The 25,225-nt window shown below is 51.3% G+C and overlaps 11 protein-coding genes across 11 annotated transcripts; 7 read left to right on the plus strand and 4 right to left on the minus strand.

Annotated features, from left to right (window-relative positions):
• Window positions 1-369: 369 nt before the first annotated feature.
• Window positions 370-2,452, plus strand: N7496_011489 (uncharacterized protein; the record flags this gene model as incomplete). Its single annotated transcript, XM_056704402.1, has 2 exons — window positions 370-530; window positions 595-2,452. The coding sequence occupies 2 exons, from the start codon at window positions 370-372 to the stop codon at window positions 2,450-2,452; spliced, it is 2,019 nt and encodes a 672-aa protein (XP_056550362.1).
• Window positions 2,453-3,417: 965 nt separating this feature from the next.
• On the plus strand, window positions 3,418-3,977 carry N7496_011490 (uncharacterized protein; the record flags this gene model as incomplete). The annotated part of the gene is made up of 2 exons (XM_056704403.1): window positions 3,418-3,888; window positions 3,957-3,977. The coding sequence occupies 2 exons, from the start codon at window positions 3,418-3,420 to the stop codon at window positions 3,975-3,977; spliced, it is 492 nt and encodes a 163-aa protein (XP_056550363.1).
• An 852-nt stretch (window positions 3,978-4,829) lies between these two features.
• On the minus strand, window positions 4,830-7,292 carry N7496_011491 (DUF3405 domain-containing protein; the record flags this gene model as incomplete). Its single annotated transcript, XM_056704404.1, has 1 exon — window positions 4,830-7,292. The coding sequence occupies one exon, from the start codon at window positions 7,290-7,292 to the stop codon at window positions 4,830-4,832; it is 2,463 nt and encodes an 820-aa protein (XP_056550364.1).
• A 1,189-nt stretch (window positions 7,293-8,481) lies between these two features.
• On the minus strand, window positions 8,482-9,622 carry arfA (putative ADP-ribosylation factor). The gene is made up of 5 exons (XM_056704405.1): window positions 9,593-9,622; window positions 9,209-9,375; window positions 8,845-9,089; window positions 8,709-8,774; window positions 8,482-8,595 (listed from the first exon to the last, which is right to left on the minus strand). The coding sequence occupies exons 2-5, from the start codon at window positions 9,354-9,356 to the stop codon at window positions 8,503-8,505; spliced, it is 552 nt and encodes a 183-aa protein (XP_056550365.1). The 5' UTR covers window positions 9,357-9,375; window positions 9,593-9,622; the 3' UTR covers window positions 8,482-8,502.
• A 936-nt stretch (window positions 9,623-10,558) lies between these two features.
• N7496_011493 (uncharacterized protein) lies at window positions 10,559-12,772 on the minus strand (the record flags this gene model as incomplete). The annotated part of the gene is made up of 8 exons (XM_056704406.1): window positions 10,559-10,891; window positions 10,975-11,370; window positions 11,442-11,767; window positions 11,823-11,936; window positions 11,993-12,257; window positions 12,313-12,352; window positions 12,430-12,458; window positions 12,533-12,772. The coding sequence occupies 8 exons, from the start codon at window positions 12,770-12,772 to the stop codon at window positions 10,559-10,561; spliced, it is 1,743 nt and encodes a 580-aa protein (XP_056550366.1).
• A 1,085-nt stretch (window positions 12,773-13,857) lies between these two features.
• Window positions 13,858-16,239, plus strand: N7496_011494 (uncharacterized protein; the record flags this gene model as incomplete). The annotated part of the gene is made up of 7 exons (XM_056704407.1): window positions 13,858-13,868; window positions 14,162-14,189; window positions 14,255-14,274; window positions 14,325-14,484; window positions 14,537-14,627; window positions 14,678-15,176; window positions 15,237-16,239. 7 exons carry the CDS (start codon window positions 13,858-13,860, stop codon window positions 16,237-16,239), a joined length of 1,812 nt encoding a protein of 603 aa, XP_056550367.1.
• A 507-nt stretch (window positions 16,240-16,746) lies between these two features.
• Window positions 16,747-17,517, plus strand: N7496_011495 (GNAT family N-acetyltransferase; the record flags this gene model as incomplete). Its single annotated transcript, XM_056704408.1, has 1 exon — window positions 16,747-17,517. One exon carries the CDS (start codon window positions 16,747-16,749, stop codon window positions 17,515-17,517), a length of 771 nt encoding a protein of 256 aa, XP_056550368.1.
• Window positions 17,518-17,812: 295 nt separating this feature from the next.
• Window positions 17,813-18,752, plus strand: N7496_011496 (60S ribosomal protein uL1; the record flags this gene model as incomplete). The annotated part of the gene is made up of 4 exons (XM_056704409.1): window positions 17,813-17,831; window positions 17,896-18,073; window positions 18,225-18,418; window positions 18,490-18,752. The coding sequence occupies 4 exons, from the start codon at window positions 17,813-17,815 to the stop codon at window positions 18,750-18,752; spliced, it is 654 nt and encodes a 217-aa protein (XP_056550369.1).
• A 243-nt stretch (window positions 18,753-18,995) lies between these two features.
• N7496_011497 (uncharacterized protein) lies at window positions 18,996-20,546 on the minus strand (the record flags this gene model as incomplete). Its single annotated transcript, XM_056704410.1, has 1 exon — window positions 18,996-20,546. The coding sequence occupies one exon, from the start codon at window positions 20,544-20,546 to the stop codon at window positions 18,996-18,998; it is 1,551 nt and encodes a 516-aa protein (XP_056550370.1).
• A 75-nt stretch (window positions 20,547-20,621) lies between these two features.
• Window positions 20,622-22,082, plus strand: N7496_011498 (putative proline-rich, actin-associated protein Vrp1; the record flags this gene model as incomplete). The annotated part of the gene is made up of 3 exons (XM_056704411.1): window positions 20,622-20,747; window positions 20,803-21,978; window positions 22,029-22,082. 3 exons carry the CDS (start codon window positions 20,622-20,624, stop codon window positions 22,080-22,082), a joined length of 1,356 nt encoding a protein of 451 aa, XP_056550371.1.
• A 666-nt stretch (window positions 22,083-22,748) lies between these two features.
• N7496_011499 (U6 snRNA-associated Sm-like protein LSm8) lies at window positions 22,749-23,127 on the plus strand (the record flags this gene model as incomplete). The annotated part of the gene is made up of 2 exons (XM_056704412.1): window positions 22,749-22,779; window positions 22,856-23,127. 2 exons carry the CDS (start codon window positions 22,749-22,751, stop codon window positions 23,125-23,127), a joined length of 303 nt encoding a protein of 100 aa, XP_056550372.1.
• Window positions 23,128-25,225: the final 2,098 nt, after the last annotated feature.

The raw sequence follows: 25,225 nt of genomic DNA on the forward strand, positions 1-25,225 counted from the left end.
AAGGGGCATACTTTCAAAGATGCAACCAAAGAAAGTCGCCATCATCGGCAAGAACCCAACCTACGCTACACCCGATCCCGAACGATCCCGCTAACATGCATCACACATCCAGGAGCCGGTCCCTCAGGACTTGTCACAGCAAAGACGCTTATCCATAATTATCCCCGGGGTACATACTCACCTATAATCTTCGACACTCGCCATGAAGTCGGAGGCCTATGGCCCACCGGGTCTTCCGAACGCCATGCCCGACAGAGCGCAGATTCGCCGGGGACGCTAGACCCTCTCATGAGGACTAACCTTAGTCGTTTCACGGTGGCGTTTTCTGATTTATCGTGGGAATCTGCGTTGAATTGTACGGATGGTCCGATGTTCCCGCAGGCGAGACAGGTTGGACAGTATTTGGCTGCGTATAGTCAGCGATATATCCCGAGGGATATGCTGAGATTGGGACATCGAGTTGTTAAAACGGAGCGTTTGACTGGATCAGATGTCAATTGCAAGTGGAAGGTATCTTGGGTTAAGGGGAGGTTAGTAAATGACTATCCAGGATCATCTACGTATTCTGGATTAGAGCTGATATTGTTCGAACAGCAGACAGAATACCACCCAAGAAACAACTCCACAGACCAAGATCGAGTCTGAAGACTTTGACTTTCTTGTTGTCGCATCTGGCTACTTTGCTCGTCCATATCTTCCAGTACTTCCAGGACTCGAGCACTTCACGGGCCAGGCGATCCATAGCTCTACCCTGGAAAAGGGTCGCGCCGGTCTCTCCACCATTGCAGAGACTACCCCTCAGGGAAATACCGTCGTGATCGGCGGCAGTATGTCAGGAGTCGAAGCTGCATCTGCACTTGCTCTACGAGAATCTTCACTGCGTCTTTCTACATATCTAGGCTCTGGCAGCCCGCAAAAGAATAACAAGGTGTACCACGTACATTCCCGACCATTCTGGACTCTACCTACATATCTCCCTTGCGAAACCTCCGAGGAGACCGTGCCATTCTTACCTCTTGATCTGGCAATGTATGACCTTAGTCGCCGCCCACCGGGTCCGGTAGAGTATACTCTAGGCCCTCTATCGGAAGAAAAGATTGCAAAAACGAACGATTATTTCAGGTCCCTGCTTGGCGCTGAGTATGAAAGATACGGACACCCGCACCAGCAATCTCCCTTGGCAAAAGCAGACCCCCAGCCAGAATGGGTAGCTATAGGGAATGACTATGCAGAGTTTGTCCGATCCGGCGGGATAAAAACCGTAATGGGTCGAGCCACTTCGATTCATCCGCAGTCTGATACGAGGATTGCCTCGATGAAGATTGAGACCGCTGAAGGCTCTCAAATATTGGAGGATGTCACATCGATCGTGATGGCTACGGGATTCACCCCGTTCGATTCACTATCTTTCCTACCTGACGACGTTCTGTCTAGCCTGGAGTACAACACATCCGACCCATTCTTACCACTCATCCTGGATAAAGGCGGCACACTACGCTCGGAGATTCCCGATCTAGGATTCGTCGGATTCTACCGTGGTCCTTACTGGGGTGTCATGGAAATGCAAGCGAAATTCCTAGGCAAAGAATGGGCAGCCGAAGACAATACTCCCGGCGAAGGCGACGCCAAGAATAAGAGCGAAAGGGAACTTCTTCGAATTCTGAGACAGCCCAGTGTGGATGTTCGCCGTGCGCAATTCCCGATGGGTGACTATGTAGGATTAATGGAGACATTTTCCAAGGATCTCCAAATAGAGCGGACGCTTTCGTCCGGCGATGACAGTCGGACTGGGCCGGTGATACCTGCACGATATGCCCATGGACAGGAAGATGTTGAGGCACGCCGTACGTTGGATAGCTTGCGAGCTATCTCATGTCAGGATCACTCCACGGCAGCCCAAGCCGCGGCATCGCTAGCCGTGTTTAGGGCTTTACATGGGACGTGGAGGTATACCCAGACATCAGCGACTGGGGAACGAGTTGGGTCTGGCACGGTAGCATTCATCCCACGGTATCCATCAAATGAGATACATGACCGGGAATATGTTTTGGAGACACGCCAAGATGAAGTCTCAGCGGGATTCCAAGTATCGTCAGTTGGGAGGGCGGTTTTTTGCCTGTCAGAAGCCGGAACCAGAGAGTCAAACCCGGGGATTCAAGTATACGATGTCACCACGGATAGAGACAGAGAAGAAAGTCGACTCGCTTACAGATTGCATTTGACCCCGTTTTACCGCGAGGAAGGGGTTGGAGAATACGTGATCAATGCAGAGAGGGTTCACGCCAATGCTGCCGAAGAGCCAACTGCACGAGGAATCAGATATACCTTCCATTTCCAAGGTGTCTCTATCACAGAGTGGGAGTGTGTCCAGGTCGGAGATCGTACCTCGGAAAACAACACAAACTCTGAGAGTCAATCTGAGCTTCTCTGGCAAAATATTTACAAGAGATAGAATGAGACCAACGAATAGAACATGAGACATGATCAACGTGTCAATTCCCACATATTGCTGCCCAGACTGATGTCTTGGCAAAACTCAAGAGGGAAAGGAAGAAATTGAGACCTAAACCATATATATTCAGATATCAGATATAGACTAGCGTAACGCTTCGGTTCCAATATGTCGGGTTACGAATAATCTCCATCTCGAAAATCCATTTCCACTGCTATAGTCTAGAACTCTAAGATCAACTGACAGACATGCCATGCATGGGATTATGAACATATTTCTAACCATGTTGTTAAGTTTAAGTGCTGATCAATGCTTAAATAACTCCATCTCTCGCACTTCATTCCTCAATCCAGATTCTGCACACATAGCTCACACCTTACGATAATCAATCTTCAAGGATATTTCCGTTTGCCTCGGCCGGCGCGGCGATTGATCCCTGGACCCGTGAACCAGGGTTGACCTTGTCGGGAACACCTGACCAGCCTATCGTAACCAACGAAATCGAAGAAAATGCCAGAGTTTGGTTCCAGATCATGTTAACGTTGCATTCAGAAGCTCTCGGGAACTCCGCTCGTCGCCACACGAATAGGGCGAGGAGCTTTTGGTCTGGACCTGGTCAGTTGTGAAGTTTTCATCTAGTAGTTACTTTGGTGACAGAGATTTGCGTCTGGGGTAGCCTGCGGCTCTGCCGAAGGTGTTTCCTCGGCCGAAACTATTCCGATGAAATATCCATTCTTCAAGATTTTTGCTATAGGTATAGTTTTTCGATGATCGATCGTCTATTTAAGGCACCTCAAGGACGATCGATCACCTCGAGCTTTTCCATTCTAAACTCCAAGTTCCAATCCATCCTCCAGTTACAGGGAAGAAGTATACAAAGTACACGAAACGTATCTTCTTTCCATACCCACCACTTTTACAAGAAACTATACATCCGCTTCTTCAATCTTCAATCATCAACAATCATGTCCCCAACCACCGAATCCCAATCCCATCCACCACTCCCCCTCGACCCAACCTCCGAATACCGCGCCTGGCAAACCCTCCAGATCTACTTCACAATCCTACTAAACCGCCAACTCAACCGCCGCTTTCAACTTGAACAAAAAGCCATGCAAAACCTCCCCGTCACCCACCGTTTCCGGCCCCTACTCCTCCTCGAACGCATCCCAACCCTCAACCCCCCACCCTTCACCACTGCCACTACCACCAACACCAAACACTCCCAATCCAGCATACCCCGCATCCTAAACAGCCTAAAAGCAAAAGTCCACCTGCTCCGCGCGCGCGTCGAAAAAGGCAAAGAACTCGCCTGCGAAATCGAGCGGCGCATGCAGAACCCGTATATCTCCTTCCCGACGCATTTCTGTCATACGTGCGTTGTGGACGGGGAGTATGGGGGTGTGGAGGTGTTGTTGACGAAATGTGGGCATCGGGTTTGTAGGACTTGTTTGGCGTTTGGGGTGGGTGAGGATGGGGTTTATGAGTGTAGTATTTGTTTTAGGCCGGCGCAGTTTTTGGTTAGGGATCGGTCGAGGTCGCCTTTGGGGATGGTGGAACTTGGGCGGGGGATTTATGAAGGGCAGATTGGGGGTGTTTCTAGGAGGTTGGTTAATGGGGGAAGTGCTGGTGGGAGAAAAAGGACGACAAGGCCGTTGGTTTGTCTGCAATGAAGGGGATATCAGATATGGGAGGGATATGGTGGTTTACTCGTTCTGCTTTCTTTTGCATCGGCGTGGTTGTGTTTAGGTCTTCTTTAGCGGCATCTGCTTTACATCTTTCTGGTCATGTATAGAGTACATCCATTGGAATCTACAAAAGCTTCAAGAATACAAGTCATCTCATCCATTATCTACTACGCCTATACAGAAAGTCCATACAAATACATCCAACTATACACATCCAACCCCAGGGCCTGACCCTAAACCAAAATGAAAAACGGTAAAGAAACAACGGACTTGGATATCAGGATCTAAAACCTCTAATTACGAGACCGGCAAAAAGAATAGAACAGTACAAAAAGAGAAACATTCACATTGAGACATCAGGGGTAAAAGGGAAAATGCATCATGACAGCCATGGCCGGCTCCAAGGCCATTGCACCAGAATAAGCAAAACGCCTGCTTTACACGCAAGGCCGAAAAGAAAAAACAGACGGAGAAGGACAAACGTGTAACAGGGGATGGATGAAATTGATGCAAAGCGCAACCATGCAAGGTAAAGCAGTATCCCAATCATGCAATGAGGGATCAAGAACTGGGGAAGGATGGGGTGGGTATATTCATGTGCGTATGTTCTTTCGCTTTTGCATTTGTGCAATTTGTCGTGGTCCAAGATCAGCGGAGCTCTTTTTTGATGCCGCGTCTGCTTCGTCTCTTCATCGATCCTCTGCATGCGCCCCTTCGTCAATCACCATCTGTACATCCTTGACGGGATGAAGGAGCATGGGGGGCAGACACATGCGACCCTCGCCAGCCAGCTCCTGCTGCTCACCGCCATCATTGTCAACGCGGAGACCAAGCCAGCGGCGCCAGAGATTGGGAGAGAACCCTGCAGAGTAGAACCAGGTCGTCCCCTTGAAGTTGTGCTCACGGTCACCAAAGACTGACGTGCGGGCGCCGCCAGATGCGCCATTGCGTCCAGCGTTGAACACGGACTCCAGGTAGCGGGTCGGCCAGCGACGATCTACGTAGACGGCATGTGGAACGTAGACGGCCTTGAAGCCGTGATGCAGTGCCGTCGTGGCAGGCCACATTTCTGAGAACATGCTGTGGTGGCGGAGACTGGTCTCGCGGTGCATCGTAATCAGAAGCTTGCGGGACAATCGAGAGGCAGTGATAATGGCCGTGCGGCGCGGGGGCATTGCTCCGTTCTCGCGGTTGTACCCGGTCACATCATCCCGAAGCAGCCAGGTGGTGCTCTCGGGATCGTACAGCGGGTTGAAAACGATCAGATCTGCGTCTTCGCCGACACCCCACTGGTACTGATCCTTGTCTGCAGTGGTCGGTGGAATGCCTTCACCCTCGACCTCGAAAATATCCGGCTCGTCAGGTCGCTCGGGACCCCAGACGGCCTTGTCGCCCTGCTGGTGTAGACCATGCGAGTTCTTCTCGGTACTTTCCGCAGCCGCCTTGTACATGCTCCACATGTTATTGGGGCTATTGGTGCCAATCTCAGTCTGCACGCGGACCATCTGGCGGAAGTCTTCCCACGATCCGTGTACCGAGGGAACATAGAAGCGCGCATTGCGCTCCCAGATACCCTTGCGAGGCTGTTCCTTCGCCCAATCACCCACTTTGTCGAACAAGTGGTACCAGTGACCGGTGTACCGAGCATCCATCTCCCAGTTCCAGAAGTAATCATACTCGGGATGCTGGTAGGCAAAGTATTGCATTGGCATGTAAGTGCTGCGGTAGACACCGTGAATGGGTAGACCGCGTGTGAACGTTTCTTCGAGGCCAGGGTACATAAGAGACATCTGGGCCTCCGTCCAAAGTGTACCCATACCACGGAATTCCTCGGGGAGCGCGTCATGCAATACCTTCTCGTAGGTCTCGTCGTCCGCCCAGATCTGGAGATCGTTGTTCTTGACATGGATGAGGAAGTGTACGGTATACTCGCCACCAGACAACAGCGCAAGCTCTGAGATCACCGATCGAAGGTAAAGAATGTCCTCGGGGGTATAGTTAAAGTCATGCCAAGTACGAATGATAACCGCAGTTCGAGGCAAACGCTCCGACCCAACCTTGGGCTTTGTCTTGTGATCATCCTCAAGAGATGGGATCTCCACCTTGGGCACACCCACGGGCATAGAGACAAACCGGTTGAGACGTGGCTCGGACAAGTCCTTGAAACGGTGGCGATTCGCCGCAAGACAACGCTGCTGCGCACCGGCCCAGTCCACCTGGCGGAAATCCACTGGTGGCACATCTTCCCAGGTACGCTCAGCACCCTCACGGTGGCCTTCCAATCCAGCTCCGCTGCCGCCTTTCTTGACTCCATATCCCATTCCATATGGTCCCAATCGCCCAAAGCGGTCAAAGCACATGTCGTCGCGAATTCCCAGCATAGTATTCGAGCCGATTGCCGGGTCCGGGAAGCCTTTAGGCACACCGGGATATGACTGAACGGCCGGGACCCGAATGGAATTGTCCTGATCCAAAAAGCATTCGCGCTTTTCACCGTACTTCTGAATGTACTCCGCAGAGTTATAATCCGGATACGGGTTGAAGATAGTGCTCGACATTGACGGTTTCAAATCTCTCTTACTCAATTGCCTTGCATCCCCTTGGGCGATTTGTTCCTCGGGTAGTGCCAATCCATCCGCATTGTCGCCGGGGTACTCAGGCACATTGTCGCTGCGCTTTACCAGACTGGTGAGTCCACCCTCGTAGCGTTTCAGGAATGGGAAACTTTCCCATAGTGGGGGCTTATTCGGTTTCACTTTTGGTAGCTCGACATCAACCCGGGAGACGGAGGAGGAAATCGTAAAGCGGAAGAGGGAGAAGATGAATAGCACGAGCGACGCGAATAGAGCGAAGCACAGCCATCGCATAATCCGCTGGGGCACTCTGAAGCCCACAGGTGCTCTTGCGCGACGTGAGCCCGCGCCGCCAAAGGGCGGGTAGGATGTGGAGGAGTGGTCGGGTCCGGAGTCGGAGGTCTCGTCGTCGCCGTCGCTTAGGTGATGGTGGTGGTTATGGTTGTGGTTGTGGTTGTGGTAATGTTGGCGGGCATTGAGAGGGTGTTTTTCAATGTCGCTATCTTGTAACTGTGTCCGCGCAGAATACGGCGAGGGTTTGCTGTAGGCCGCGGAGGATCTCCTGGCCTGGACGGTCATGATGCCAGCAGACGAATCGTCAACATTGACGTGTGGGGAGAACGGGAACTAGTCCAATCAAGAATTGCGCAAGCACATCTGTGGTCCAGGACTGACGCAGTCACCGGGGGGAGAGGGCGCAAATGTACAGCGTAGAAATTAGGGGGAAGGGAGAGGGGGAGGGTTGGAGAAAAAGGCGCGATGGCAAACGTCGTGGATGTTGGCTGGGTTGGCTCGGGGAGTTGGCAGATCGTCGGCCAGGCAATTCCAGGTTTGAGGGGGGGGGGTCGAGGCGTCAGGGGAAAAAGAAACACAACAACACAATGGGCTCAGACCAGGAAATGGAGGAGAAACACCAGAAAGCGAGTGTACAATTGATAATCGCAACGGAAAATGTACACGAAAAAATACTCCGTCGAGGGCAAAAGAAAAGAAGACAACAAACGAGGTCTGGGCCGAATGCCAAGACCTAGTCCGCCAGCAAAATGAGGAAATGAGGGAGATTACGCATGTCCGCTACTAATTTTGGCCGCAGATGATCACTCCCTCCTATCATCTTTAGGGCAAGTGATATGGCTGATCGGGTAGATTAAGGGTATTACTCTGATGGTTCGTAGAGTCCATATAAAATCTTAAAAGTGAAGAGTGTCCGACAAGGCTATTTACCTCTTCTCATACTTCCCATCCTCTCCAGTTTATACCCGGGGCCCTGCCCCATACTCCCTAGTCGAGATACCTATACGACGGAGTGTTCATACACTACTTGCGATCTACATGGAGGGGTCGAGCATCGAAACAGACACCATAATAGTCTGGTATAGTCATAGCACCAGTACTTCGAGTACTCCAAGCATATCGCATACTCGAGGTATATGGTGATACACAAGGGGTGAACCAGGAGAAACCCGCAATTTTGACGTGGCGCCAGGAGGAAAAAAAAGAACAAATGAGGCTAATAGCATAGCGAAGAGAAATAGAGCCATGGAAAGTTCAAACACACAAAGCACCGAAAGAAAAAAAAAACCCCCTCCCGAGGAGATTTCACTGGTCCATCCGGGGTTGGCCTCGCGCAGAAAACTCCCGCCGTAGTCATCATCAATCCATCATTTGCAGATTTGCCGTGGTATTTCTCTCGTCCTGCTACATACACGCATTCCCCCGCCAGTCGTTCCCCCCAAGTAAAAAAGTGGAAAGTGGATTTGGAAACTCGCATTCACCATATTATACTCGCTTAGTCGCGGTTGGTTTTCCGGAGAGTGTCGGCGAGCCACTCCAGACCCTCGTACAGACCGTCACCGGTGGTGGCACAGGTAGATTGGATGAACTGGGGAGGGGAGATGAGTTAGCAACATGGATTATATAGAAGAAGCGGGGAGTTGGAAGAGGTGAGGGGTGAGGGGATATTGAGGTAATAATTGGGGGGGGGGGTGAACTCACCCAAGCACGGCGGGTCAGGCTCTGGAGGCCGAGCTGCTGGGTAATCTCGGCGGGGCTCATAGCGTTCTAAAGGTGCGATCAGTATTCAACCTCATGCAAGTGTGTTGACTGGAAAGGGTCCCTGTCAGGTACATACGGGCAAATCTTGCTTGTTGGCGAACACCAGGAGCAGAGCATCCCGGAGCTCATCCTCGTTCAACATGCGCTGCAACTCCTCACGGGCCTCGACAATACGGTCGCGATCGTTGCTGTCCACCACGAAGATGATACCCTGGGTGTTCTGGAAGTAGTGGCGCCACAGAGGACGGATCTTGTCCTGACCGCCGACATCCCACACGGTGAACTGGATGTTCTTATACTCGACAGTCTCGACGTTGAAACCTGTCACGTTCTCAAGTCAGCTTCGGTCGCCGGATACGTTGCGAATGCAGTTCGAAGGTCGGAGCCTCGAATTTCTCGATTGTCGATAGTCGAAAGCATCAAGGGCGGAGCGGACTAACCGATGGTAGGGATGGTGGTGACGATTTCACCGAGCTTCAGCTTGTAAAGGATGGTGGTCTTTCCGGCGGCGTCGAGACCGACCATCAGGATTCGCATCTCCTTGCGACCCCATAGTCTATCAAACAGCCTGGAGAAAGTGATACCCATATTGACGGAGCCTCGAAGCCTAGCAGCGGAAGCAAAAAAAAAATAGAGTTAGATATGAAGGAGGGGGGAGGCAACAAGGGAAGATTGGAGAAGGAGAGGGGGTGGATGATGCTGGATGGAGGTGGTGGGAAAACGTGTTGTGGACTCTGCGGTCAGGGGTGTCGGGAGTGGGTTTTCGGAGAGGGAGGGGGTAACAGCAATAATGCGGCAGGGGTGATCGACGGCCACAGACTTACCGGTAGCAAAGAGGGATGGAAGTAGAGAAGAGTGGGTTGATCGGAGGAAGAGAAGGAGGAAGATGATGATGGAGGTTTAGGCTGACTTCAAGAAAGAAAGGCGTCAGTTGGAAGGGGGTGTTTTTTTTGGTTTGGAATTGGGAATACCAAAATACGGCAGTTGGCGGTGGGCGTAGTCTCCGTCCCTAAACAACGGGCCGGGAGGGTGTATGGTATGGTAATAATGGAAAGGGTCTTGGCTGGTATTCGACTTGGAGACGACTCCAGCTTCAAGCAGGTTTGGGAAACTCTGTATTTATGCCGATGGGCACGAGGGAACTGCCACGTTGGTCCTTACATGAAGCTTTTTTACGAGACTCGAATAAAGAGTAGGCAGCACAATAAGAGATGACTCTATCTGGTAGTGACATATATCCATTATACTCTTTTGAGACAAGCTACTCTATACTTCAGAGGTGGTTGATACCATCCTCTCCAAGAGGACACCGTGTTTCCCGTATGCGTAATACGGAAAGAGGCGAAAGGGGACTCGCCCCCTTCCAAGCCTTGTCCAGTTCACCGTTTCATACTCCGTACTCCCCATACACCAGTTAGTCAGCCAGACTCTCCCCTCTTCATTTGACTCTTCTTTCTGGGATCCTCCACTCTCACCCACTCATCCACTCATTTCTCGACCTCGACCCAGATTCAATTGCCCCCCCCATATGACCCCCCCTGATAGGCTCGTGCCCGACTTATCGGCCCAGTCTCGTTCCTTGCACCGCGCCAATACCGCTCTGCAATGCGCCGCAAGCCATTGCACCGGGCCCCCAATAGGAGAGTGGGAACAGTGGGACCACACATGGGACCGAGGAGTCCACCGCCGCGTCATGACACCATCTCGATCGCGTGCGCTCCAACTTTATCCCATGGAGTACTTCGTCCATACACACATCTCCGTTTAAAGATATTTGGAGCCCTTCTGGATCAGTCCCGACGTCCTCCACGCCCAGTGATCCGTTGTCGTGATCGTCGGAAAAACGTCTTCACTAACGAGCGATAGATCGTCTTGCCTTCCACGGTGTCGCTGGCGTACCCAAAAACGGTCAAGACTAAAACGGTCACCACGAATATCACCACAAAGGCCACCCAGTATTCTACCTGGCTGTACCCGCCCTTGACACCCTTGAGCTCCGTTGAGAAATACGCCGTCATCAGGCTGACGGGCAGGAACAGCATGGTGGCTTTGGCGAGCAAGATGGTGATCCGTGTCAATTTCTCCACAGCCTGGGAGTCCTTGAGCGCGATCAAGTTGAAGTTCTAACAAAAACAGTTTGGTCAAATTAGCACTACAATGATTGATGACAGCCTGGCAGGTGCCTTTGGGCGAGAACGATTCTTACCAGGAATGTCAATGACTCTTTTTCAAGGAGGCAGGTGTCAATCTCGCTCAGACAATATAGGTTGATACGGTCAACCAGCCGCTCAAACCGGGCCACCGCCGCCGAGCTCAAAGCGACACCAACCGGCTTGTCGTTCGGCCCAACCCGGTTTCCATCGCTGAGGATACTCGCTTGCCGGAGTTCAGCAAAGTCGGATTCTGTAAAAGTGTTTCCAATGGACTTGGACGGAGCATTGGAGGAGCGGGCCTCGTCACGCAACAATCGCTGCCGCTGCAGGAGACGTCGCATGATGAGCTCGTAGCTCTGATATAGTCGCTTGAGAACTCCGAGTCGTCGTCCCAGCCAGTGGAGTTCATCAACAAGGTCGACCATAGGCCGCTCGAGCATTTGTTTTCTCTGTCCCAGGGTCAGCGGTTATAAAGGCCAAAATTAGCCGGGGGTCTAGCCCAGCGCCTTGCGATACTTACCAGATCTTCCAGGGACACCCCATACGTGTGCTGACGCTTCGCGATCAACCCAAAGCTTGACACCCAGTCGTCGAATAGATAGTAGAACAGCAAACTCGACCCGTCCTCCGGCTTGATATTTGCCTGGTCCGGTCCGGTATCATGGAAATTTCGTACTCGAACCGTCACCAACGACTCACTCTGCGACTTATTAGGATGCTGCTTTGAGATGCCGGAAAAGATGAACCGAATATTCCGACGGATGACGGCTAGCACCGCAGTCCGCTCTTTCTCGGATAACGTCTGGATTTGGGGGAAAGGGTTCTCTTGAATTGAGATAATAGTCCCTGACAGCAATCAGCAAAGGTCCAGGTTGGTCAGTCTGATAACTGGCCTCCTTACCATCATTGCACAGGATTAGCCATGACCAGAGCCGTGTGCCTTGGGGCAAATCCTTGCCATTTTCCACCGGTACATCAGGCGCTACAAATAATGTGTTGTAGCCGATGCAAGTATCTACTTTTCATCAGTGGTCGAACTATATAATATAATCGTCATTATCGAACACTTACATCGGGGACCGTAATCCACGGAAGAGAAATGCCAAATCTGGTCTGTGACTTGCCCAAACGTGATGTCTCCGAATGACGTGGGCTGGTAATTCTCCGTCACGGCAGGTGCACTCTCGATGTCGTCGAGTTCAAAGTCGACTATTTGGGCAGATACTCGCTTTGTCTTCTTGGGCGGGGCTGTAGCCGTTGGCGGCGCGGCATGGAAAGGCTCGGTATACATCATGCCTTGTAGTCGTTCAGAGACACCGTAGTCGGATGTAATAATCTAAACATCCCGTCAGTATCAATTCTTTCTGCAAAAAGAAGTGGTCCCAACACACTTTAACTGTCTCCTTTTGTTGTTCTGGATTCCAAATATGACTGCAATTGAAACAGTCAGCCTCAACTCCCCCGACCATCATCCTGCCTCCTAGGATCGATCATAGAAGCCAACTTACATCCACCTAGTCCCAAAGCACTTTGCCCTCTTTAACCCCTTTATTAGCAATCTTCCTATCCACCAATCTCCCCTCTCCAAGCTTCGCTTCGCTTCCAACTTACCGGTCTACTCAACAAGCCCCGAAAATCCCCCGTATCCAAATCCGTCGCGCAGTACGCATCTTCATTCCCAAAGTCCAGCACAAAGCTCCTCATCAGCGGATTCTTCAGCCGCTGCATGTAATCCCCAAAATTCGTCTCGTCATCAATACTCTGGAATTTGGACCCCAACGAGCCTTGTGTGCCTTGGAGGCTGGCATAGTATTCTTCCGGACTGCGGAGTCCGTAGTTTCCTTCCGCCATGACAGGTAACTCTGTTGAATAGGCAGTGATTTTCTTAGGTGGAAGGACCACAGGTTAGTGTAATCGGGCGCGGGAGGCTCGTGTTTAAAGTAGTTAAACATAAACACGGCTGCTAGAGCAAGTGGGGACGGTGGTGGTATTGCGGGGAAATAGATGGAAAAAGGGGAGGCTGAGGAGGGAGCCTGGCAGTAAATGATCGCAGCGTCCTGCAAAAAGAAAATCCAGCTGAGGCACGCCCAGCTCCTGCAGGACTGGACTACACTGTGATTTATACGAACCATACCCCCGCCAAAAGGGGGGGGCGTCATCTGAGGCTGATCTTGCCGCTGGTCACGCTTAAGCGCCGGGCATCAGCTGCAGCGTGGGCTTGCCCCGCGACAGCCCGGTTTCATCGAGGTGCTTGACCCCCAATTACCAATTATAGTTTTCGTGTGGAACACTCTGTACCCGCGGGTAGAGGACTAGTCTGATTAAAGGTGTCGGGTGCTTTTTGCTTAGCAGAAGCTTGGTCACAGGGTTGTTGTTTTCTAGTTTTTTCCCGTCATGGATGTACATGTCAGGTGCTGGTCAGATGGGGTTATGACGAGGGTTGGTATATAGATGTTGTTTGAACCCGTGTAAGGGTCTACACGAGTATTGGTAAATGGCAGGCCTCCAAGTAAATGGGTAACTGATTAAAAGCTGTTGAACCTAATCCTTGATACTTATGTTGGATACTCGCGGGCGGGCGTTTTGTTCTGTTCGAATCGCGAAAATGTTGTAATCATATTGATCCTCATACAGTACTGGGTTGAATTCAGTATGTATGGTTGTGCTAATCTTTTCCCTCCAGTTGTTGGATTTTCTTCTATTGCCATCCTGATATTGTTTAAAACACAGCGCGGAAACTATATATGCTGTCTTCGGGACATTACATGGCGGGAGCACTTCCAGCATGGAACCAGGATCCTAGACTCAGGAGTACAATATGGCTCCTACGTTCGCTATCATATTGAGCTTTTTAGAATCTTGCACCTGTTACACCTTACATATGATTATCCTGCACTTAACTAACTGGCCATCTCGGCTGCCTAACCCCTCAGCCAATGATGTCGGGGTATTGACACTTACCCGTAATTGGCCTAGGGCGGGACATGTGACGTTGAATGTTGGCCTGATAATCAAGGCTTCAAATGAGCGATGCATTCCTACCGAGTTCCTAGCCTACACCTCCCCACGATATTCCGCCACACCTACATAGGAACGTTGAGCCTCGCTGGTACTCACAATGGTTGGGTCAAAGGTGGAAAGGACTAGTCGAGCTCCGGCCTCGTGCACTGAGTGCCAGCGACGCAAACAGAAGGTAATTTACCCAGTACCCTATGTGAAAGTCGTCTAATGTTCAAACAGTGCAGCCGCCAATGGCCCTGTAACAATTGTCAGTCGCGGAAGATCCCGCATTTATGTAGATATCCTCAAAAGCAAGCTTCTAATGGGTCAAAGGCTTCGGTGGAGGCTCAGAGGTATGGACAACGTCCAATATTGCGAGAGCGTGACTGACAACCTTTTACAGAAAGTTATCTTCTGATGATATCGTCCAAGATGACGTCAAAGTGGAAGAGTCCGAGTTGAAAGCCACGGACCTGCCTGCCCTCGCGGCGAAGAATGAACTCCGTGACTTAGGGTATCTGCCCGATGACCAAAATCTGTTGTTTGGAAATGCAGCTCCGACGGTATTTGACCCTCCCTAGGAATTGTATGGAAAACATAATTGAGTTTCTGAAGGCCGACAAGTCAGTATCAGATCAAACTACCGAGGCCATATCTCCAGAGATGAGAAACGTGTTACGTGTTTTGCCTCCAAAACCCTACACAGGTTAGTGGTCGCAACCATGGCAAGTTGAACCCTTTCTAACAGCAGACCAGATATTCTAGTTGAGCGATACCTGGAAGTCACGAATTACGGCTACTACTGTTTATACCCTCCCACTTTCTCACAAGACTACGCAGCATGGTGGTCCGATCGAGCCAAGGGTAGGACACTCACACCAGAATTCACCTGTCTGCTCACCCGAGTCTGCGCATGTTCAGCTCAGTACCTCGACGTTGAGATCCAGCAGAAATTAGAGTCCGAACTGGGTGAATCTGTCCAGAGCCTTTCAGAAAGCTATCATCACGCTGCCAAGCAACTAAGCAACACGATTCCTCCAGGAAAAGGAGGACTGGCTCAAATTCAGCAACTCTTTCTTATGGCGGGTTGGTACAAGTCCGAGTCATTATTTGTTGAATCATGGCATGCTTTGACTTGTGCAATACATGAGGCTCAGGAACTTGGTATGCACAAAAGTGCTCCAAGAGCGGGCTTATCAGAATTCGACATTGAAATGAGACGTCGAATGTGGTGTCTCTTATATGTATGGGATTGGTAAGAGATGCATACTCTTTCACATGGTGTACAAATCGAGATTAATGATAACCCGTCCAGGCAAATGTCGTTACTGCTTTCTCGTCCACTCATTATCAATCAACATTACTGTCCTGTCGAGCTCCCGAATATGCAGCTTGAATGTCACGATCCCAACATGGGTCCGCCTTCCCCGTTCTGCCATATAGCTTCTCAGTGTGAACTTGGCAAGATTATTTCGCGGGTGCCAGATTTCGGAGAATTGGTTGATCCCATTCAAGCCAACTCCATCAAAGTGGATATAGATCAGTGGTTCTTGTCTCTTCCACCAGCCTACCGAGAAATGGATCCAGATACACAATGGGATACGAAACATCTCTATGTACCCCTCCAACGTCACCAACTACAGGCAATCGGATACATGACAATGCTATTACCGTTCAAGGCATTCCTCACCAAGACATTCGACAGTCGGAGCTCCGAAACGGAGAAGGCACTACGAAGCACAGCCGTCGATATTACCGTGCACTTAATGGACGTTTCTCACGGACTATTCAATCATGTCTACCCGCTAAATGCCAAGTTCCACCTCGTCACATTTCTAATCTTTGATACCGCTGCATTCCTATGCTCCGCAATGATTCACGACAAGGACCGCAGTCTCCTGCAACGTGAAAATATCATCCAAAAGATCAGCCTCGCCTGCTCTCTCATGCAGAAACTTGCCCAGGTCACCAAAACGGGCGCAATCTGCTATCCAGTTCTCGTGAGACTTGCGAAAGGCATATCAAAATCTTCAAAACGAGCTACCTCTAGCCTCGAAATCACCGGTGCTGGCCCCTCGCCAGAGTTAGAAACGGACTTATTCCCTCCTTTGGGATCTATCTCTACGGAATCGCCATCTTCGTCGTTGGCTTCTTTGGGTTCGAATCAGATTTTCTGGCCTGCTTCGCTAGATTTTCCGATACCAGGAATGAACACCCCGCCGGTTATTGGTGTGGGCGACTTTTCAAATTTGGAAGTTGGTCAGTTTGACCAGATTTGGGACTGGCAAAATCTTGACTTGACTTTGTTTCCTGCATGAGGGGTGCAATGGGAAACATGAAATCTATATGACCAGTTTCGGTATATTACTGCCTGAGTCTGTCTTTACTTATAAAATCCCACAATTGACTCTTAGCGACACTAGAAATATCTGTCGTCTCAGTTATCAAAACGATTTCCAGAAGACTGAGCTTCCCAGAGTAGTGCTGAATTTAACCTAATTGTGAAGGTAGGAAAATGAAAACCTAGTAAATAGTTTCCCATAGCGATAACACATTCCGACTCTAATTTGGCGAATCAATATAGTGGAAGATAAGTCTTGAGTGATTGCTGTTTATCAACGAGGCTTAGGCCGCCCGCCTCGTCAAGACGGAATAGTCCGCCCCAATGTCGTATCACACTACAGAGTTGACTCACGACCTACTATGACTCTTTCATGGGCTATCGATACTCAGTTCCTCCAGCTTTGAGCACCTTATATTTGAGCCTCTGCATTGTGCCAAAGCGAGCCAGATAGCATTACAGCATCCTCTCAAGTCCCCACGTGATGGCAGCCCCTCGCCTTGACACAGACGAGGTTATCCTCGTGCCTAAAATGTTTTCTCCTCCAACCCTCGAGCAAGAGGTTGTGAACAGATACAAGCATCTACGGCTCCATGGTCTCAAAGTCGATCCTCAATCATTCTCCGCAACTTACGAGGACGAGTCCAAGTTTGACGATGACGTTTGGCTATCCCGGATACACAATCCAGTTGGCAAGACTTTTGCCGCTGTGACCGACTCCAACACTCAATCGGAAGCGTCCACGACTGAAACGCTTGTCAAAACCAACGGTGCCAATGATGCGCTTCAGCGGTTACTACGAAAAGAATGGGTGGGCATCGTGACACTGCTGGGACCGGGGGTATTCTCCCGGCCAAACGAGGGCGTCGCGACAGGGCTGAACCAGCCTTCCGAAGTATTCATTCAGAACAACCAGTACCAAATTCCAACAACCACATCCGAGCTGGGTGATTTGAGCGGTGCGCACCTTGTATACCTGGTTGTCGGCATGTTTGTTTCACCGTCAGGCCGGCGACGAGGACACGGACAGCGTCTCATGGAGGCGACAATTGCGGCTGCTACCGAGGAGGTTCGCGCGCTTGAAGGAAGCAAAGTTAGCATCACCGTGCAGGTCGAGTCTGGTAATCTTCGTGCACAGCGTCTATATGAGAGAGTGGGGTTCAAGGTGGTTGATGAAGCGGTGGTAATCGAGAACCGTCAAGGAGCAAAGTCGAGCGTAGTGTGCTTGGAGTTGGAGATTGATTTGTCTGCATGAAGCCAGAGACTCCTTGATATAAAATTTTAAAACCGATTATTCAATTACAATGACAAGCAAATAACTAGCCTGTGTCTGCTCCCAATGTATGGATTCTCAGGCACCAAGGCACCAATCACAAAACCCGCGGTAGCTGAGTCATGATTCTCGTTAGAGGGCAAGGCTAAACCCCTTTGGGCCTAGTCGCACAATCTCCACCCACAAGCGGAGAAATTCGCGACTAACATTTTCTTCTCTTCAAGACTTCAGCGTAGAGCCACACCATAAGTTTACCTTTTGGAAGACTGTCGCCATCATGTCGAAGATCACAGTCGGTATGTTCTACGCTCTGTCCCTCTGATTTCAATCCTGAGACTCGACTCGCTAATACCCTCTCAGCCGGAGTGCGCCAGAATGTCGATGAGCTGCTCAACTACTCTCTCAACGAGAAGAAGCGTAACTTCCTTGAGACCGTTGAGCTGCAGATTGGTCTGAAGAACTATGACCCCCAGCGTGACAAGCGTTTCTCTGGCACCATCAAGCTGCCTTCCGTCCCCCGCCCTGGCATGAGCATCTGGTGCGTTTTTTTACAATTTCTGTCGTCCACCCCGAGTTGCGTCGAATTTTTGCGAGGACGTTCTGTGACGGATCGCCTCAAAATACCGACAAGCGAGGGAGTGGAGGAGAATCCTACGAGTGCTGTCTGATTTACTGACTGGCAATTACAGCATTCTCGGTGACCAGCACGATCTCGACCGTGCCAAGCACCACGGCATCGATGCTATGTCCACTGATGACCTGAAGAAGCTCAACAAGAACAAGAAGCTCATCAAGAAGCTTGCTCGCAAGTACGATGCCTTCCTTGCTTCCGAGGCTCTCATCAAGCAGATCCCCCGTCTCCTGGGTCCCGGTCTGTCCAAGGGTAAGTCTTGCCACAAAATCCAATTCTGCACGAGATCCGCAAAACCAATGCTAACTTCCACCTTCCTACAGCCGGCAAGTTCCCTACCCCCATCTCCCACGCTGAGGACATGGCCGCCAAGGTCACCGACGTCAAGTCCACCATCAAGTTCCAGCTGAAGAAGGTTCTCTGCCTCGGTGTTGCCGTTGGCAACGTCGGCATGACCCAGGATGAGCTCGTCGCCAACCTGATGCTCGCCATCAACTACCTCGTCTCCCTCCTGAAGAAGGGCTGGCAGAACGTTGGTAGCCTGGTCGTCAAGGCTACCATGTCTCCCCCCAAGCGCATCTACTAAATGTTCCGTCGCTTCATTGCGCTGGATCTCTAGTCGGTGTTTGAGAAAAGTGAGGGTGTCATAGTTTTAGTGACCACCAAAAATAAAATATGAATCTCACGGTCTCAAAATATGCATTCTTGTAATTGGTAGATTTTGTAGATGTAATATTGGAAGCTATGCATGTAGTATTACACGCTAATGTATTCAGGCTATATAGTAACAACATGTAAAGATGACAGTATAGTACAAAAAGTTCCTCGTCTACTGCATGCCCTCCATCAACTCTGTCTTATCCAGAATCATACCCCGCATGCCAATAAACTCGCGGAGACTGTCCCATTCCTCGCCTATCTCCTCTCCATGCATATACGGATCCTGGAATCCCCATGCGCAAGCGACCTTATCCAGCGCAGCGCGCTCCTCCTCGCGCAGCCATCGATGCCGCAGGGGGACACCGGGCAGCCAGGTAACGCGCTTCATCTGGTCATTGGCAGTGGTAATGGCCAAAATACCAATTGAGGAAGTGCCCGCAACATAGGCCAGTGACGCGGCAAATGCGATACCAGTCGCCGTGCTCGGATCCATGGTATTCTGGAAACTTGACGCCCAAGATGCGAGCGTGAAGCACGCGGCCGGGGCAGCGGCCAGACCGGCCAGGGGAACGGCAGCCTTCCGGAAGACCTTTGCGCGATGGAAAGCCGGGGCGCAAAAGGTGTTATCGATCATTGCAAGCACCAGGGGGAGATTCTTTTGCTTGATGGCGACATCGATAGCCTGGTTTGCCAGTTCTGCGGAGACGGCACTGTTCACATCCTTTGGATTCGCCTTGTGGAATTTAGGCGGGCTACTCTTCTCCTCGGGAATCGGCTTGTTGGCATAGAGATGGAAGACCTCTGGCAGATGTTCGGCTCGGTTCAAGATACACTGGGCTCCGACGTAACGCTCCAATGCCGCGGGGGAGATGAATACCTTCTCATCCTTGATTAACTGTGTCATGATGTCCGAGACTCGGTCTGCCAACCCGTGCAGGACTTCTTCCACCTCGTGGCGCTGGGTTGCGGATCCCTGCTTTTCCTCCATCTCTAGTAGTGACGAAATCGCATTCCCTTCACCACTTGTCGAGTTGTCATCACGCAAATCCCAGTATGGGGAGAGTGATCGAGCTGTCTCTTCGCATTTGAGAAGGGTGTCCTCCACGTCTTTATTTTCAGGTACTTGGCTAGACTCTAGGATGCTGAGTGCCGTTGCTTCACAATCCGTTGTGATTTTGATGAGGTCCTCGAGAGAACGGTGGGAAGTCTCGCTGGCGCCATTATCGTCGTTCGTGCCAGAAAGATGCTCTGGGCTTGGGTCGGTTTCCACGGGCTTCTCGGCCTTTTGAGAAGCTATGCGCGACTTATACCGTGTGGCAGAGGCCGAGGATGTCAGCGGCTGTGGTACATTCGGTCGCGACGGTTGCAATGCGAGATTGCTGCTTGAAACCCGACTTTGAGGGTTTGCGTTCAATCGAGCGAGGGGAAGGGCACGGCGCGATGTCGAGGAGGAGAATTCACAGAAGTGGCAAATCGCAGCCCCTGGAGACTGGGTGCCCCGACGGGCCCTCAAAGGAATTCGGTTCATGTCAATTGGGGAATTCGCGAGGCCGCGCAATAGGTGGCTGTGGCTGCGATGGAAGCAGGCGGCTATCTTTTTCTGATAGGGAGGCTCCAAAGGCGGAGACTTGGCCCCGGCCCGTTCACTCGCCCTACACTGACGTCTTTGCTTCTGCCTTACACGCCGCTCCTTCTGGTCAAGGAGACCATCCTCGTTCATCTTTGATACCTTTCCTATACTACACCGCATCTACCTCGACTCTCGCATTCTCACTGATCACGCGGTATCATCGACATGCCTCCACCTCCCCCTCCTCCCCCTCCGCCGCCGCCGCCGCCCGGAGGTCTAGGTGGCCCTCCCCCGCCTCCCCCAGGAGGAGGCCTGGCTGCCAGGCCATCGAAGGGTGAAGTGAAAGGTCGGGTAGGTTTGGGATTATCGCATCGCTTGCTATCAGCGATATACTTGATCATCCCAGCGAGAGATGCTAACAAGAGAGCAGGGCGCGTTACTATCAGACATCCATAAAGGCGCTCGGTTGAAGAAAACAGTCACCAATGATCGATCAGCACCACAGCTCTCAAAGTCAGGGGGAGGTTCAGCTGCACCACCTATTGGTGGCGCGCCACCAGTTCCTGGGATGAAGGCCCCTTCAGGGCTTGCACCACCTGTCCCGTCAGGTCCCGCTGCCAATCGGCTGCGAAGCAACAGCGAAGGTGTATCTGGGTCAGATGGAGGATCTAGCGGGCCAGCAGCACAATTAGGCGGTCTTTTCGCAGGTGGAATGCCAAAGCTACGCAGTCGCGGCGGAGTCGACACTGGAGCGGTTCGAGATTCACCTTACCTGTCTGAAGGTGAAAGCACGCGACCTCCAGCTGCCCCTGCTCCTAAACCTCCTTCAGCCCCTCGTCCTCCTGGAGCACGCCCACCACCCCCGCCTTCTTCAGACTCGCTACCTACTCCCGCTCTCAATCCATTGATTGCCAACCTAAAGAAGCCCCCTCCACGTCCGGCCTCAAGGCCATCATCTACAATCTCCACAACCTCCTCAAAGGCAGCACCAGACGTCCCTCCTCCTCGTGCTCCTCCACCACCTCCTGGAGGAGTCAAGATTCCACCACCTCCAGGAACACGCAAGCCTTCTGGAGCCCCGCCGCCTCCCCCATCAGCTTCCCCTGCGGCTCCTCCACCTCCTCCCCCGCCTGCTCCTACTTCTTCCCGAGCTCCACCTCCTCCTCCAGCTGCTCCTGGTCGACCAACACCACCTCCTCCCCCGTCTGGGGCTCCCGCATCAATTGCTGCCCAAGCAGCACGTACTGCACTTGGCTCTGCCAGTTCTCCAGCAGCTCACCCTCCACCTCCACCACCCTCTGCTGCTCCAGCGGCTCCTCCACCACCTCCTCCGCCAGTCTCGGCCCCCGCCCCTCCACCCAGCGAGCCGCCCTCTCGCCCATCCCCCGTTCCTTCGCGCCCAGTCTCGCATGAGCCTCATACGCCACTAAATCCCAGTGCTTACACACTTACCAATGGCGGCTCATCTCCTGCACCTGGCCTGCGCGCAGCTCCTACGAACGGTCCTGTCCGAATAGATGACACCCGGTTCAAGTTCCAAGGTGATGGGCTACTCCCCAAGCCTCGGCCTTTTACCGGCGGAGTACGTAGGTATCGGGCTGGGCGAGGGAGCAGCGTACCGTTGGATTTGAGTACGTTGAGTGGTTGAGTGCATGGGACATTGCGGGCGATATCGTGCACAAATAGTGATTACTATACATATAAATTGTTTGATACAACAGAGTAGTTCTGAATCATTTTGTAAATATAAATGTATTTATTGATTTGTATAGCAATTACTCGCAGTAATCATATGGTATCTGATCAATTCCATTCTCAAGGATGAAGCTTAGCTCTGGCACGTGACCTTCAATGCCAATCAGTGCAAACAACCCCAAAGACCTCCGAGATAATCACGACCAATCCCGCCGTCAATTAAACAAGAGCTCTCGGTCTTACGGTTCAGTTACCTGTGGCTTCGGATTTCGATAGTCTTAATACCTTCACAGCTATCAGCCTCATACGTCCAGCCTTTTGACATCATCACCAACATTTGACCGCCGCGGATTTCGGCTTTACCTTCACACCCAAAGACCGCATTTGCTGCATTCGAGCTCGACTTGGACACTATTCGCCTGCCGGAATCTACAAAGGCCATCCTCTCGAGATCCAGCTTGTCTTGTACATAGACAGCAAGCGCGCCGAGAGACAACTACGATCTTTGCTGCGGAAAGCTGCAAAATCGCCATTACGAGCCGCAGTATAGACCTGCACAGGCCTGTCTCGAGCTTCAATTGCACGGCAAATCTACCTACACGCCTCTCACTTTTTTAATTGAGGACCTCACCTCATCATCATACAATCTCGCCCATCATGTCTCTCCCTCTCATGTCCCTCATTAATAGTACGTCCCACGCCTACTGTCCCTAACTCACCTACAACCGCCGAATACTAACTCAACCTCTTTATCTTAACCACAGAAAAAGTCCTCATTCTCACCGTGGACGGCCGCACACTTCTCGGCACACTCCTCTCCACGGATCAACTCACCAACATCGTCCTCACCAACACGGTCGAGCGCATCATCCGCACCCCAGACGACGACGAGCCCTCAGCGCAGGTCGAGCATGGACTGTACCTCATTCGGGGCGATAATGTGGTGGTCTGTGGCGAGGTAGATGAGAAGATTGATGCGGATATCGACTGGTCAAAGGTTAAAGGGCAGGTTATTCGGGATACGAAGAATGCATGAGCGGGGTTTTGATTTGATTTGCGCGCGTTCGGGCGTTGGTGGTTTGGGAAATCCTTTTAATTTCTTTGCATGAGATGGGCCGAGGAGATGAGGACTTTGGAAGCATGCGCGGGGGCCTTGACGGGTGTCTGTATCGCTGGTCGGTCCTATCCATCTCCGAAAGACGGTCGACTTGATTTCGCTCATACCCGATTCTCTTCTTTTCATGTCCGTCTGCTTAGGCCGAGCCTCGTCTGATTGGTCACAAGCCCACGGCATGCAATTCGTTGGTGACGACGTTCGCAAGCGTTTGATTTGGACATGATGCAACGGCCCCGAGGATCTACACCACGACTTCACATGCGGGATGCGCTGTCCCAGGCGCATGGAGCTCGGCATTCACGCGGTTGGCTACATGCTTGCGGGGATCTACGGTACATTGGGGCTTTGGGCACGGGGCAAAGGCGAGCAACGGCATAGACAAAGGAGGATTCAATTGATTCAATTATGGAGACAAGATCACACAATCAGGACCTATGGGTGTTTGCGAAAGGCACATTCTTCGGATATTCGAAATGAGGCGGGGAAGAAGACCCGGGTGTAGAATGGGGCTCTTTTTGATGGATCTCGAAGATACGTGTACCTGGAAGTATGGAATACCTTGTACTTGCGCATTAATATGACTTGCCCAGCTTCCTGTCAAAGCCTTGGTTTCTTGTACTCTTGATTCTTAGTTCCATAGATCATGTAATAGTTATAGTCTTACCTGGAGAGTAATCAACTCACCGCAACACGGCGGGGTATGCGTACTTTTTACAGTATACGGCATAGATGTGGATGAATCTGATATAGAACGCCAGGCCTGACAGCTCACAGCTAAGCCTAATACGAGGCCTGCAACGATACCTTGTGGCCTAAGTAAGAGCTAAAAGAGGTCTCGACCCACAGCGCTTAAGTGACACGACTTGGGCGGAGCACAGGACGTCGAAAGCGCACAAGAATAGATTATCTCGTAATCTATTGCCCACAAGGAAAGTATCGCACGCATAGTTGTCTCTCCAGCCCCTTTCCATCCCGTTTGCGGCGCAGGGCCCCACACGCGGGACGCAGGATTGATGCCAAGCCCAATATGAACGTCGAGTTTCTCCATATAGGGGAACGATGTTTCTATGGTTCTTCGAATGTGTGTAATTATTGAGAAACATTCTTGGGATCCCGCTCCAGACAGGGATTGGGGTTTGGAAATTGGGATCTGGCCGGTCGAGCTGGTAGTTCTGTTGCCCGATCGCATGAATCGTACAGTAGCGCTATGCGGGCTCTTGGCGCCAACCGGTTGTTAGGGGGATTTGGTTGCGGTCAATTCGCCGGTTGGAAAGTAAATTAGTTGAAGTCCGTTACAATGAGTTAGTTAGGCCGACGTGTTCAGTCATAGTCATCACTACTGGTTGGTTAATTAAGTTTCCTTAGGGCTTAGGTACTAAAGTATACTCGTCTGGTAAGACGTAGAATTGACGCAATTCGAATGGAAAAACCGGTCAGAGAACTTTACTCTGTAGAGAGTGTGAGTCTGAATAGGCCCAACCGCAAGCAGATAATAATATATAATAAGATATATTATAATATAATATATAGGAGTAAGTCGGAGACCTTAGCCTAGGGCACCAAAGTTACGGTAGTATGCAAAGTACCTGGGGGAACCATGGGTGGAGGTGCTGACTGTATGTACCGTAAGGAGTGTATTGATGGGTACAGAATTACACCGAGGGATAGGCAACAATGTTACTGTCAAACCCAGGCGGAGTCAGACTCCGTCGTCTCTGCTTGTCACCACTCCGCCGTATGGTAATCTATTCTCGTAATCTCCGTACACAATACCCGCCCCATCCGCCCCAAACCCCAAAGGGCCAAAGTGCCAATGTTCCGTTCCCCTCAGAATCTACTCCTGACCGTTTCATCCTCCCCCCCCCCCTTCCACCCTCACCCTCATTCTCTTCCCCTCTTTACTCTCTTACTCTCTTACTTTCTACCCTCTTTCCCCTCTACCTTTAAGCATCCCCTCCGCTGGTCGTTGGGCGTTCAATTTCTTACGACTCTGCGCCACCCAAACCTTCCGTCCTCC

Source organism: Penicillium cataractarum, assembly GCF_028827025.1.
Source record: "Penicillium cataractarum strain IBT 29864 chromosome Unknown utg000009l, whole genome shotgun sequence".
Classification (NCBI taxonomy): Eukaryota; Fungi; Ascomycota; class Eurotiomycetes; order Eurotiales; family Aspergillaceae; genus Penicillium; species Penicillium cataractarum.

Excerpts from the sequence above, each read along its gene's own strand:
- arfA (XM_056704405.1), bottom strand. The coding sequence starts at position 9,356 with ATGGGTATCACTTTCTCCAGGCTGTTTGATAGACTATGGGGTCGCAAG. Across the intron at positions 9,090-9,208 it reads CACCACCATCCCTACCATCG|GTTTCAACGTCGAGACTGTC; the intron begins GTTAGTCCGCTC and ends AGAACGTGACAG. Across the intron at positions 8,775-8,844 it reads CCAACAAGCAAGATTTGCCC|AACGCTATGAGCCCCGCCGA; the intron begins GTATGTACCTGA and ends TCGCACCTTTAG.